At 52.2% G+C, this 14470-nt stretch overlaps 1 protein-coding gene across 2 annotated transcripts in view; it reads right to left on the bottom strand.

Moving 5' to 3' along the window:
* TRIM71 (tripartite motif containing 71) overlaps positions 1–3049 on the bottom strand; it is a 56331-nt gene extending 53282 nt beyond the window's left edge. Inside the window, exons 1-2 of one of the 2 annotated variants that reach the window (XM_074891732.1) lie at positions 2638–3049; positions 2135–2595 (exon numbers count right to left, since the gene is read on the bottom strand). In XM_074891732.1, the coding sequence (XP_074747833.1) occupies positions 2135–2595; positions 2638–3049 (873 nt within the window). Of the gene's footprint in view, positions 1–2134 lie in introns of both variants that reach the window. The other variant, XM_074891731.1, reaches the window with a different exon arrangement.
* Positions 3050–14470: the final 11421 nt, after the last annotated feature.

Below are 14470 nucleotides of genomic sequence, written 5' to 3'. Positions count from 1 at the left end.
CTCTCCCAAACGTTTCCCCTTGAGCATATAATAAATACTTGCAAATACTGATCAGGCACACCCACATTAAGGAACCACACTAAACTCACTAATCAAGAACAGCAGTAGATCATTAATTTGCAGAATAAAAGCCTTTTCTCAACAGGAGCTGAAGGCTTGAAAATGCTCACTTGTTTTAAAACAATTTCTAGGTCTACAGGACACAAGGACACCCAAAACCAATCCTAAGAGACATGCACTCTTTTCAAAGCACACTGCTGAAAATGTAAGTAAAGTAAACTGATGAGCTTTTTAAGAATTTACTTCTAGAAAAGCTGTACAGTTTAACCAAAGCTAGAATATCTTTTTCCCCCTTTGCAATTTAAGCTTTTTTTAAGTCTACAAAATACCATGGAGCTCCTGTCCCAGCTACTCTTCACCAAGTGGCGAAGGACATCTGCTTTAGAAGCTGGATAGTCTCTGCTGTGGCGAACAGCCCTCCATTGTCTCATTTTACACACTTCAACAAGAAGTTCTGTCATACTGAGAACACAAGAACTAGAAGCTTTTTAGCCCATCCCACAAGTCCAAAGTCATACTCCAAAATGAATGCAGAAGCATAGCTTTTTTAGCTTATTGAGAACACCGCGCTTCATTTCATTCTGGCATTTCAGTATTACTTATGTACTTTAGGAAGCTCAGTAGCAGGAAGATACTTAGATACCACAAAAAGCTGTAAGCAGCCCAACTGCCACAAGGTTGCTGGTTTGTGTTTGGGTTTATTTGTTGGTGTTTATTTTTAAACTTCCTTGCTCCTCAAGCACAACCCACCACCTCCCCCGAATGCCATTTTAAGGTTTTTGCTTTTCCACAAAATTCATACTGTCTCCGACACTAGCAACTTTAAGAATTGAGAAAAGCTCTTCCAGAGCTTTCTAGAAAACGATTTCAGAGCTACAGCAGCATTAGAGGATAGGAAGAGCGTCCTTGCAAACTGAAGACAAAGGCATCACCACATTTCACTAGGTTAAACGCCTTCAGGTATCAGTTAAGCAAGCATCCCACAGAAAACTCTTGTACTACCCTGTCCTCAGGCAGGTTTTTTCCCCCTGAAGCGGCTTGTTGTGTTGCCCGATTTCAGACTGGGAGGAAACTACCTCCAACACTGAAGTTACTGGAAAATTCCAGCAAAATCCCCCGCGTTGACCCCCAGAGCAGAAGGGGGGGGACGGCAGACCGCCATTTTCCCATTTCAGATGAAAATCAAGTTTCAAACTCTCACAGCAAGAAGCTACGTCCCGATGAAACTTAAGACACTTTCAAGTACATTCTTAAGAAGCCGCAGCCTCTTTTAGATCTGTGCAACAATACTTAGGATCACCAGAGACAAAACTTGGGAGCAAAGTGTTTTAAATAGACCACGTAAAGCAGGTTCCCGTTTTTGTATCGGTCAAGTTCTCATTTGCACCACAGAGGCAGCTAAAATGTTGCCCAAGAGCAGGAGATGCAGCTAGCACAGGCAAGGGTGAACATCTTTGCTAACTTTCTATTTTCAATATTAAAAAAAAAAGTCGTTTTCCTCGTTACAGTTATCTTCCTTCAATATTTATTCGTTTTGTCTTTCTTCGGTGGAGTTACCCGCCGAACACAGCACCAAGCAGATTCCACGCAGTAACTTAACTCTGGGGTACTCCCGACTTTTCTCGCTTCCATCGCCACGGTCTCGCCACCCCTCGGTACGCGCCCACAAGCTCCCTCAGCGTCCGCTGCCCCCCGCCGCCTCAGCGGCTTCCCGAGGCTCCGACCGCCACCTCCCGGGACAGCGGCTCCCGCACCTCGCAATACCCCCCCGAGCCCGGCTCACCTCCTCCTCCTCCTCCCGGGCGGCGGCGCCCGGGGATGCCGCACGCCTCCCCCCCGCCCCCCCGTCAGCGGCTGCCGCCCCCCGCCCCGGCCTCCGGCAGGGCACCCCCCAACCCAACCCCAGCGGCAAGCCCCGAGCGCCTCCGCGGGGGAGGAAGCGCCGCGGCCGCCGGTCCCCACCGCCCGCCCCTCCGGGTGCGAGGCGCGGAGCGGGGTGAGGTCCCCTCTGGCGCCGGCGAGGGGCGGGAGCGCGGCCGCCCCCCCCCCCCCCAATTCCGCGCCCTCTACTCACCTCGTCGTCGTGGTGCTGGCAGTAGCTGGCCCGGTCGGGGAAGACGGAGAGGATGTTGTAGGGCGAGGCGGGGTAGGGCGGGCTGAGGGCGAGCGGCGCGGCGGGGCCGGCGGCGGCGGGGCCGGCGGCGAAGCGCTCGATGAAGTGGTCCTTGGTGAGCCGGACGCGCTGGTGCGCCCGCACGCAGTTGTCGCACAGGTGCTCCTGGCAGTCGAGGCAGCGGGAGCTGGCGGCGTTGCCCTCGTCGCAAGAGCTGCAGCGGGGCTCGCCCTGCCGGCTGTGGGGCCGCCGCAGCAGGAGCGCGGCCGAGCCGCCGCCGCCCGAGGAGGAGGAGGAGGACGACGTCGAGGAGGGCGCGGCCGAGGCGGCGGCAGCGGCGGCGGGCGAGGAGCCGGCGGCTCGGTGCGGCGGCGGCGGCGGGCGGCCGTGGTGGCGGTTGTTACCGCCGCCGCCGCCCCCCCCTCCCCCTCCTCCTCCTCCCGCGCCGGAACCGGCGGCGGGACCGGCCCCGGCGGCGCGGCCGTTCTTCTGCTCGTCGGCGGCGGCGGCCACGACGACGACGTCCAGCAGGTTGCTGAGGAGGAAGTTGGAGGAGGGCAGCGCGTCCATGCCCGAGGGCTCCGAGATCACCACCTTCTGGTCGCAGATGGGGCAGCGCAGCTTGAGCGCGTCCCCCGCGCCGGGGTGCCGCTGCGCCTCCAGGCACTGGCGGCAGAAGGCGTGCAGGCAGGGCAGGACGTGGAGCCGCCGCGGCGGGCCCCCGCAGGAGGAGCCGCCGCCGCCGCCCCCGGAGGAGCTGGAGGTCTGCGAGGAGGACGAGGAGGTGGAGGAGTTGGAGGAGAGGGGAGCCGGCGAGCCGCACATCTCCTTGCACAGCGGGCAGATCTGGAAGTCGGACTCGGGAAACGAAGCCATTTGCGATGGGCCCCGAACTCCCCGAGGAGGGGCGGGGGGTAGAGGGAAAAAAAAAGTATCTCCTCTCCCTCACAAAAAAGAAAGTGGGGGCGGGGGGGAACCCACAGGAGGCGGGGGGCGCTTCGGGCGGCGTGGGGAGAAGGTAGTTCTGCAAGCGGCTTACGAGCAAGCTGGCATCGATCAGTCGTTTTGCCAAGTGGGATCGATTGGCCGGTTTTGCAAATACGGTGTCATCGATCCGGCGGTCCGCAGGGAGCTGGATCCTCGCCTCGTACCTCGCGGCTGCCGCTGCCGGGCTTGCTGCTGCGGGGGGGTATTTTTGGTATCAAGGTGTAGCTGTCCCGTTCTCTCGGCAAATGGATCCTCTCTTCCCTCACATGTACTTAACCCCCGATCCCCCGTTGCATTAGACAAGTTGTATCGATTCCCGGAGCGGTCAATACCTCACACAGTCTTCTCATTTCCCCCTTGGGTCAGCAGTTTGACAACGTGGTTTGGTTACTTGTCTTCCTCCTAAACGGAAAGTGCATGGGCGCCGATCGCCCGATCCCCGCCGCATCCAGCGGGGACCGGACCTCTGTCCGCCGGGGCTCGGCTCCGGTTCCCACGGCCGCAGGACGGGGTCGGGGCGCCGGGGCGGCAGTGCAAGTCCCTCTTGGCCGGGCGGGGGGGCAGCAGGGGTTTAACTCAAGTTTCGCTCTTTCTTCTTGGGGCGTTGGGTTTTTTCCTCTTTTCCTTTAAACCTGTGCTTGTCGGGGGGGAAGGGGAAATTTCGTTTCAGTTCCCCCCTCCACTTTTGCAATCCAGAGCAGCTCTAGGAGAGAGAGAGGCACTGAAACACAGTGGCCAAGCAGACTTCTCCGGCTCCAGTCCTCCCCCGCCGACGCCTGCTCCGCCACCGCATGACTGGGGGGTGGGGATGGAGGGCGGCGTTGGTGCCCACCCCACCGGCAGAGACTCACGCTGGCGGGACGCGGAGGAGCAGGAGGAGATGGGAAGGGAAGGAAGAAGAAAAGGGCTCCGGGGACGGCTAAGGAGAGGAGCACTCCCCTCCCTTCGCTTCTCCGACCCCCGGCTCCCGCCGGCCGCCTTCCCCGGAGCGGGGCTCCCCGCGGAGGGCAGCGCCGAGCCCGCCGCGGCCCCACCACACGCGGTGCCCGGCGGCTGGGTGGCTCTCCCGGCGGCGGCGGGGCCGCTCAGCCCCGCGGGCTCGGCGCGGCTCCCACACGCGGCGGCGGCGGCCGGGCAGAGGAGCAGCGGCAGGTCCCCGCCGGCCGCCCTGAATTATTCATGGGGGGTGTATTATATTCGCTCGCACAAATTGGAGCCGCTGTGCAATGCTATCCGAGAGCGCTACGCTCGCCCCCTCCTCCTCCTCTCCGGTTCTCGCTCGCTCTGAGCCCCTGCAGCGCCTAGGATCACATTTCCTTTGTCATCTCGCCTCTTCGCGTGGTGTTTTATTGAGAAAACAAAAATAATATAAAACCCGAAGAGGGGGAGGGAGGAGAGGGGGGAGGAAAAAAAAAAAAAAAAAGCAGCCAAAAAACCCCAAACGCCCGCCTCCCCCGCGATCTGCCGAGCCGGAGCCCACCGGCCCCGGGGGGTGAATTAGCAGGAATTACTCACTGATGCAGCAGCACCGTCCCGGGCGGCGTGGGATCCGGGGAGAGCCATCGCGCCGGGCGCCTTCCCCCTGCCTGGCGGGGTGTGGAGGGGCAGAGCCAGGTGGGGAGGGGAAGGGAGGGGGGGGAGGGGGGTCACGAAGTCTCAGGGCGGGGGGCAGCGCATGGCCCGGCCCGGCCCGGCTCGGCGTGGCCCGCAGGGCTGGCTGCGGCTCGGCCCCGGCCCCGCTGCGGCCGCCGGCACTGGGGCGGCGCGGCGTGCGGGAGCCTTTTAAGCTCCGACGGCGCGGGCTGACTTCCGCCCGGCTGCGGGGGGCGGCGGGGGGCGGCGGCGGCGGGCAGGAAACATTCGCCCTCCTCCTGCCCGACCTGCCCCCATCCGCCCGCATCCAGCCCCGCCGCCCCCCGCCACCCCCCCGCCATTTCTTAACAGCGCTGGTTTCGGCGCCGGGGACACCCCCGCCCCCCCAACCCCCCCCTTTTTTTTTTTTCCCTTGGACGCGCTTCGGCCGCGGCTCCGGCGATTGCCACCCCCCCCCCCCCCCCCCCCGCGCCCTTTTTCGGTTTGAGATGCGAGCGGGGAAGGAGCGGGGCTGCGGCGCCGTTCTTTGAAAGCATCGGGGCGTCAGTGCAGCTTGAAACATTAAGTCGCTCGATTAATTGTTTTCTTACGCCCAGTCGAGGGGTGAGCTCCGGCTCCTTTCTGCGCCGCTGCGGTTGCTGCCGGGTCCGCCGTGCCCGGGAGGGCGAGCCCGGGGTTTGCTGCTTGGCCGGGGGCACACGTTTCCTCTCCTTTAAACTGACGCGATGAAGTTAGCAAAAATGAGCGGCGATGCCATTTGCGCTGCTGCGAGACCAAACTTAAATAAAACCCCAACAATTATTTGGTTTTAACGAAACGCCTTGCAACCAGCAAGTGCCAAAAAGAAAGTTTCAGCTGCAGCACGACTGAGTGGCCACCCTCTTGTCTCAGAGGGGCTCGGACTAGCGAGGGAGGACGCATGGCATTTTACCCTGAACAAGGAAACTGGAAATGGTGAAAAGTTGTGAAACGTGAAACTGGCTTAGGGCTTGGAAAGTCAAAAACATAGGAAAAGGAATACAAATAGGAAAAGATACAGATTTGTGAATGAAAGCATCTGTAAATACGCAAAATAAACTCAAAACAAATTAGTGTTATGTAATGATAATAAATTTTCAAAAACGCCACAGAAAAGGAAAACTGGCTATTAAAATATATTGAATGATGTTCCTCCTCTGTTTAGGCCTTAGATAGGCAAGTAACTAACGCTATTTAGGCCTTAGGCACACAAATAACACTAACTTACACTGCCTACCTAAAAATAAAAATGTCTTTTGTCTTTTGCTGGCAGATACTACACACAGCGATGAGCCGTGCCTGCGAGGACCCCTCACCAAAAGCCCTTCAGAGAACTGAGAAACTCGGGAGCCCTAATGTCCTTATGCAAGACCAAGAAATGGGAATAACCGATGAAGTCCAAGAGGCAACTAATGTGCATTAAGTTGTAAACAAGCATGAATATTTATTATGCCCCTCAGTAGTATATTCAGCTGGGAACTCGCCTTATGTATTGCTAAAGGATTTGGCTCGGGGGCTGTGTTCTTTAGATTACATACCCATATGTTCACATTTGAGCATGCAGGTAAAACCCACCACAGTTTTGACAAGCAGAGGTTAAAAAATCATCAAGCCTTGCCTCAGCTCTGTTTGTTTGTCCTGTGGTTGCTGCAGAGAGTTATGATGCTGTGGAGCTTGTCCTCTTCCAGATGAAGCCAGTTAGTTGTGAAGAATGGTAACTCCCCGAACACCAAACGTGGTGGTTGATCTGTTTGGGTTTACCAGACAACGCTTTCCACTACCTCCCTCAGTAGAAACCGTCATCTTTTGCGTTCAGAAGTATTTTAATTGGGTAGAAATTCCCAGATGCATGTCTCCAGGCATATCTGACACCCCTGCCTTCCTCAGTGACAGCTGTTTGCTTTCCAGCTAACCGGCTGAAGAGGGGAATTCTGTGCGTCCATGCTTCAGATGGCTCTAACGGGTTCACAGGGCTACCTATACGCTGCGGAAGGTCCTTTTTGCTGACAAGATCCACTGTATTTGTGCCAAAGCTCCTGAACTTCGTTTACAGCTTACACCCTCCCAGAGCTTGTAAAAGGCTATAAGCAATTCACTGTCCCTGAACAGTGGGTCCTTATTCCCCAGCTGTCATCCTTGTATTTGAGCACCTCTGTCTTTCTAAATCAAAGTCCTCCTTTTCTTCTCCCTCCGCCACCGCCAAAGGAATGCAACGTTTCGAGGCTTCCTCTGATTACAGATGGCTTTCCGTCTTTGTTATGAAAAACGCTGAAACGAAGCTAAAGGGAATATGCCAATATTATACTCCGTTCTGAAACATTAGCTGCTGGAGCACTTGTGTGCTCAACTACACAGCAGATAGCACCATGCATTTTTCTGCTTAGTGTATTGACTCAATGGTTTTCGATCCAATTAACTTGTTCTACTATAAAAAAACCCTCAACTCTCCTCAGATAGAGCAAGGCCTCAATGTATTTCATTTGTTTCCTAAACCAACAAACACATGGGTGAATAACAGTGCGAGGGCGATAGGTGAAGTACAAGAGGCTTCTGGTTCCTTGGTAGACAGCAGGATGAGAACTTATTTTTATGATTTTTCCCTGGGAAGCTAGTGCTTTGCATTTACCCTTTTTGTTTCTTAAAAACAAAAGAACAATAGCTATCCTGGTTAGCGGGGCTATTGTCCCTCTGTGCCAAATAAATGAAATCTCATTGCTTACGTGAGTGTCTGAGGCATTTCTCTGTATTCTGCTCGTTCTCCTTTGTGTCGCTCTGCTGAGGTTTCTCGCATTTATTCCCTTCTCTTCAGTATTTTTCACACCCGCTTCTCTCATCTGTCTTTTGTCCTCCATTTATACGCCATTGCTGGACTGAATTTGAAATGGTGTAGTTTGTACTAAAGCCAAGCCCATCATTTAAACAGTGTTGAAATCATAACTGTGTCAAGATCACATCAGAACTGTGTTAAAACATTAACCGTTAAAACATTCTAACAATGCTAAAATCTGGGCATGACTGGCCAGATCTTCAGAGACACCTAACAAGCATCAAAATAGTTCTGAAGATACGGGCCAACTTCCACCTAGTGGGAAAATCTATTTGGCAACATTTGTCTGTCCTTGACTAACTGCCTAGCCACTGCAGCTAAAGTAAGCATTAAAAAAATACCTTTTTTTTTTTGCTTTTCCCCCTTATATTTCAGTGGAAAATAGGACATTGAGGTAGAAGACGGCACCTGAGTCATTCTCTAGCATCTGCTTCCAATGTCAGGATGCGCTTCCCACTGTCTGTACTTGGAAGCTTCGTTTGCTTGAAGGAAAGCATCTGCTTTCTGCCAGCAGCACTACAGGACCAACAGAACAGTGTTCCTGCCAAAAGCAATACAGCTGGAAAAGCCAGGGGTCTGGAGGTTAAAAGCTTTGTTAAATAGAACCAGGTACAGTAATTGTGGGTTTGGGGATATTTCACTGTAATTTTAGAGGCAAACATTCACATAAGGAGCTCTCCCCTATACCACCTGCGTGAAATGGTCCAGCAGCCAGATACTGTTGCCCTGCTATGTTGTGTGCTAAGGCAGCGTGCAAGCTCAAAGCTCATCAGGGCTTGTCAACAGAAGTCACTGAGTAGCTGGTGCAAGTCTCTGAATGTGCACAGATAGTAATAAACATATAGGACTGAACTTCTGTTGTCGTTGTTGCTGTTTTGCACCTAAGGACCCAGAAGACATCTCCATCTCCAGTATTGCTATACCAAAGATGTCTGCAGACACAAAAAGCCAAGACAGTGGTTCATCGCTTCAAGTTCTGCATATTATTTTCTAGGGATTATAAAGACCTAAAGCTCTCTCTGTCCTGGTGCCCTTGAGAATCCTCTTTCTTCTTTATTTGTTAACAAAGAGGCAAGAGACACAGCATTGCATCCTGCTTGGATCTTTGCCTCCCACGCTCAAGAATTCAACTAGGAAATCAATGTATGAAGGGAGCACTTCCAACAGGTCTATCCACAGGGAAAGGCTTCAGCAAGACCTTGATGCTGGTGCAGTCTTTGGGGATTTCACATTTGTCAAATAGTGCCAGATAAATGAAAGAGGAAGGTTTTGCTGTTGTTTTTTAGCTCATTGTTAGCAACTTATTCATTACACTCAGAGGAATATCCATCTTTTTTTTGGCTTTCACCACAACTGTACTCCGTGGACAACTGTACACTTAAGTCCAGCCACTTTAGCCCTGATTTGTGCTTTTTTTTTTTCCTTTCCTCATTTTTCCTCTTGCGAGCACAAACTTCTAAATTTGCCTCAGATTCCAAATTTGCCATGCCTGCTCTCACATACTGACTCTCGCTCAACCGTATATCTGTCATTGGATCCATTAGTAAGTACAGTAGTAAGTTCAACTTTCTGCATGTGTTGCTGAGCTTCCTGTATGGTATGCTGGATCTTGAGCAGGGTGGAGGGTTGGGGAGCAAAGAAGTAAGTGTTGTCCCTGTGGTATAAATCATTGGGAACTGGATTGCTCAGCATATTAATTCAAGATCTTGACACCCCCTCCTCCACCCATCCATCTCCCCTACAGCAGGGTCACTTGAGTTTAAAGATGTGCTTGTTAGGATGTGATGGGATCCAGAGGGGAACAGAGATAGCCTCCCCTATACACATGTGCAAGTGAAATCTGTAGATCTTGTGGGTGTGCATCTTCCCAGCTCTACACCCTTCAAGGACCGTGGATCTTGCACTCAAACAGCTGACATTACTTTTAACCCCAGAGACATGACCAGGTTTAGGGATCAATCCCCTACTCTCTATTCCTAGAGAGAAGTAAATCCCTACCGTCTTGCCTTATAGCACTGAGCTCTGCAGGCAACTGAGGCAAAGGTGTCATTTTTGGATGTGCTAAAGAAAGGTTTTTCACTACTATATTGATAGAGTCTCTCAGAGCACCTTTATGCTTAAGCCTTGATCTAGCTCTCCTACTACTTGGTATGCACCTGAGAGAAAACTAAATGACATTTATTTTCTTTTCTTTCCCATGCATTTTGATTCATTCCTTCTTCCTTTCAGAAATTCTGCCTGAAAACTATCCATTTCTAACCACATAATGGGATTTAGCACAACAAGGACTTGTAGTGCCTTTACCTCCCAGTGACTGCATCTCTAAAACCAGTTTCCTCTTCCAGACTTCTCAAATCTCTCTCTATTCACCATCTGTTCAATCAGATTTCTTGTTAGACTGAGTACCTGTGTTGGCTTTAATCTCTGACGGTGACAGTGAGACTACTGCCCTCCAGGATGGGCTCAAGGCCAGAAGATGCAAATGTCTGTTCTTCTCCTCCTGACTCTACCCTTAGCCTGTCACAACTTTCAGACGTGATGCCTACCATTAAGAATGGTCTCAGTCCAGACTTTGGCCCTCAAGGAAGTGACTTCACTGTCTGGGTGTTGGACTCATGCAAAAACTGATGCTGGATAGTATTAAAGGCTCTCAAACTCACCTTCAACAAAATGTCCCATCAGATCGCTTTGCCCTTCAGAAAAAGCTTGGCACAATAGACATCTCTTGTAAACATGCTCTGCAGGTCAAGAAATGCAAGCTCTGAGCAGCTGGAGGTAGAAAGCAGGTGCCAACTTTATGGGCTAATAATTGCAAATGTTTTGTTATTAGCCTACCGTTTCCTGACACTGCTGCTGCTCTGATACCTCACTTCGCATTTATCCTCTCCGCACAGTTAACTCGGCTGTAACTCAAAAGTCTGCCCTACCTTCGTTCTTGTTCACATCTGCAAGATCCTTTTACTCAGCTGGGGGAGTGCTTTTAACCTCAAGAGGTGGTATATGCTAATGCTTAAGGGAGAATGGCTTGTCAGCTGCTAACGCTTCCCCACAGCTGTGTAAACTCCGGGTGCGGGCAGCTGTTCCCCTCCAGCTCTGGCTGCAGGAGCTGGGAAGCCTGGCACCCTCAGCTATTCATTGCCAGCCCCCATTCAGCCCCTAAACCAGGACATGTGGGTGTCCCTGCTGCAGCACCGAGATGGCTGAACGTATGCTGGGAAGGGTGAAGCACTTGTGTAGCCTGTTCAGAGGGACACTAGTATCTTCCATCTCTTTGTCTGGTTGCAAAGAGACATCTACATCTTAAGGCTATCTGCATCCAAGTGCTGACCTTCCCCTTCTGCCTCCTTGTCATTCCCCGGGGGAACTGGACAGACTGCTTCTTCCTCAGGGCCATGCAATGTAATTCCCTGAGCATCCGCAAACTGTGACCCTCAAGTGCCCTCCGATGATTTTGTGTTACATGCAGCACTAATCCTGACGTGCATTCAGGTGCTGCTCTCTCCTGCAGCTGCCCTGATCAAGGCAGGTCAGTTCCGGAGGCATAAATTGAATGCAGAGAGAGAAAAATGGAGGTATTTCTGCACTGGCCTTAGCAGGGAACAGGGACAGTATGTGCAAAGAACATGCTTCTTTACAAGAGTAAATGAACAAGCAAGCAGCCGTGCAGGGTGATAACCGAAGTTTCTGGTTCAGGTGAGTATTTGTTGTGTTTCCTGTAGGGAAGGCTGTAAGGTGGACTCAGAGGAAGCTTTTGCTACCTTGCATCGTTCGGTTCCTCCAGACTCAGGTTACAGGATGAGGCTGTTATGCGCTCCTGGGATGTGCAAAAGGTTGGAGTCTCAGATCCTGGCTTGTCTGCAAAGTCTCTGGGAACAAGAAGTGACCCATGAAGAGGCCTTTCCCCTCCTTGCTGCTCCACGAGGGAGCCAAGGAGGGAGAAGCTCTTGCCTGGGCAACTTTCCCTGGCAGTGGGAGTGGGTGGCTGTCTCCTCCCCTACGTGGGACCCCGACGGCACCTGTGCCATCCTTCATAAAAGTGGACTTACAAAAGCAGCCCATCACTCATGTCACAGTCCAAAGCCTCTCTCATGTGCCACTGAGAAAACAGGCAGCTGAAACCCTTTGGGTGAGAGCCTCCTCCCAGAAAATGCACCCCAAGGAGCCGCGTGTTTCTCAGAGGCTGTTCAGTGTCCCTCAGCGGCGTGCCTCTTCTCTGGGCCCAGAAGGGCCCTGTGCCTGCTGGTGTAAATCCTTCCCAGTATACCTCCACCACGGGAGCTATAAATAGGCTGGGGGATAAGACAAAGGGAAGCTTTCTTAAAATGAAGGATACCACGGGTACTGTTTGCAGGAGTGGGAACTTTAAAGGGGAGGCAGGGATTCAGAGAGATTTTAAAGCTGTTGATTTGGCTGATGCTGTAGGTCTCAGAGAGGGGAACGCTGTCACTCTGAGGATCTTTTCCCTGTTTCGCTTTACTAAAGCAGGGTGTTGTCTCTCCTTTCAAATAAAACTCACATACATTTACGATGATGGATGGCTGCTGGGAAGAGAAGTTTGTATATATTCTGTTTGCTAGCCGCAGAGCAGTGGAGTCGCGTTGAGCCTGACAGCCCCTTTTGTGAACCACTGCCTGGCAGTACAGATGCTCATTTGTTTAAATAAAAGCAGCCAAGGGGCTTGTGTGGTCTCCGCAGTGCAGACCCTACCCTTCCTCGGTGTTTCACAGCTACCGGCCTTTGGATGCTACTGCAAGCCAGAGAAGTAAAAATAAGGAAGGAGGGAGCGAGCCTCAGGAAGCCAAATCAAATGGCGGTAGCAGCATCTCAGGAAGCTCGCCCAAGGTGGTGGGGTGCAGGGCAGGTGAAGAAGATCAGAAGCGTAGGAAATCAGGGAAACAGATGTGGCCATGCCAGGCTTCGGGGAGGGAGCTCCTGAGATGCGGGGCCGGCATTCCCATGCGTTCCCATCTGGCGGTGAAGGAAATTATGTAAAGTGGAGGGGCCAGGGGCCCCCTTTCTTTTTTTTCTTCCAATTCTTTTCTCCCCTCACTTCCCATGATGCAATTAAACAGCCATTGCTGACATCATCATGTATGCACGCTGAATGCAGCCATTGTGTCTCGGCTGTGGTGCTGTACTATATATAGATTAGTTGCCAATCTCTGCTATGTATCAGCAGGGAAGACACCCAAGGAATCAAGTGAGCAGTTGCACTGTAGGACTCCTGGCTTTTGTCCTCTGGCTTCAGGACATGATGGACTATACAGTGGCGCTAGAAATAATCAAAGATAAGTGATTCGGAGACCAAGCCAGGAAACTTTTGAAGGATTGATTTGCAGCAGTGGTAGGAAAGCAGCCTTCTAGGTTGTGATGCATGAAGCAGAAAGACAGTTCGACCCAAGCATGTTGCTGGCTTCTTTTATGTAAAAATAAATGGTTAGTCAGTCATCTTCCCTCGCCAGTCTCTGTGCCAGGCAACATTAGATAGCTGCAGATCCTGCTTCCTTGGCCTTGGGTAGATGGAGGAAAAAAATCCACGGGGGAATTGTGGGTTTGGCCTTCTGGGCACTTGAGGGGACACAGTCAGTGATGTCCCCTCTGTGTGTTGTAAATGCACCCTGCAATCTACTGTGCAAAGACCAAGCGGAGAAGCCAGTGCCTGTCTTAGCATTGCCAGTGGCATGAGAGGGTGAGCATTTGGGGAGGACCGCTGTTACATCTGCAGCCATCATGTACCAGGGAATCCTTCGATGCTGAGCCTGTTCAAGTGATCTTGCCCGCACTAGGTTAGGGAAATTGGGTCTCGCATTTCCAATGGCAGGATTTTCTTTTGCAGCAAGACATTAGCTCCTTCTGCCTCCCTCCCGCCCCGCCCTTTGACAGGAGGCGACAGGAGGTGGCTAAGCCAATCTAACAGCTCAACACTTCAGAAAGGGGCAAGTCCTGCTCCTTCCCTCTAGCTCCTGCTCTTTGCTGCTCGTCTCTGGACACCCAGGGCAGCTGACAGCAGGGGCTGATGAGTGCTTGAGCAGAGGAGGTGGTGGGACCAGGGAGCTGGACCAGCACGAGAGGGTTGGGGTCCCTGGAGGTAAGCAAACCCTCCCTGTTCATCAGAGAGCTGTTAGATTGATTCAGACAACAGACAATTTGAGGGTGTAAATTGACCCTGAAAGGAAAGCTTTGATGTTGGAGGCTTTTTTTTTTCTTGTTGACTTCACTCCAGGCCAAATTCCAACTAAACTGTGGCCACTAGCAGCTTTCTCAATCATTTCATGAAGTCCCATACCAAGGTGATGAGACCGAGTGCTGCAGCAGCCCCAGGCACTCACCTTCCTGCCCTTACAATGCCCTTGGGCCAGTCACAGCTCTCTGTTCCTAAGAGGTGTTCAAATCTTCACTCAGTAAATGGTACTTTTTGTTGCTGTGGCTCCTGCTAGGCATTCAAGAACAAGCCAGGTAAAAATGTTTATTTCTTGTAGTCCCTGCAAGAGTGGCTGTTGCATTGGTAGCAGTCAGAGAAAATGCTACCAGGGTGGTTTTGAAAATCTTCAGGGATGGAGGTTCCCCAGCCTCTCTGTGCCCCTGCTCCCATGTCTGACCCACTTCTCACAACAAAGAAGGTTTTCCCTTATGTCCAGGTAGGATTTCCCTTCCTGCTACTCATGACTGCTGCCTCTTTTCCTTCCAGTCTTCTCAGGCTAAATAAACTCAGTTCCTTTAGCTTTTCTTCACACACCATGCTCCAGTCCTCTAACCATCTTAGTGACCCTCTACTGCACTTGCTCTAGTATATCCATATCTTTCTTGTACTGGGAACCCCAAACTGGACACAACACCCCAGGTGCAGTCTTGCTACTGCTGAAAACAGGGGG

The sequence above is a fragment of the Strix uralensis genome, chromosome 1, assembly GCF_047716275.1.
Source record: "Strix uralensis isolate ZFMK-TIS-50842 chromosome 1, bStrUra1, whole genome shotgun sequence".
NCBI classification, from domain to species: domain Eukaryota; kingdom Metazoa; phylum Chordata; class Aves; order Strigiformes; family Strigidae; genus Strix; species Strix uralensis.
This window is presented reverse-complemented; position numbering and strand designations above follow the sequence as displayed.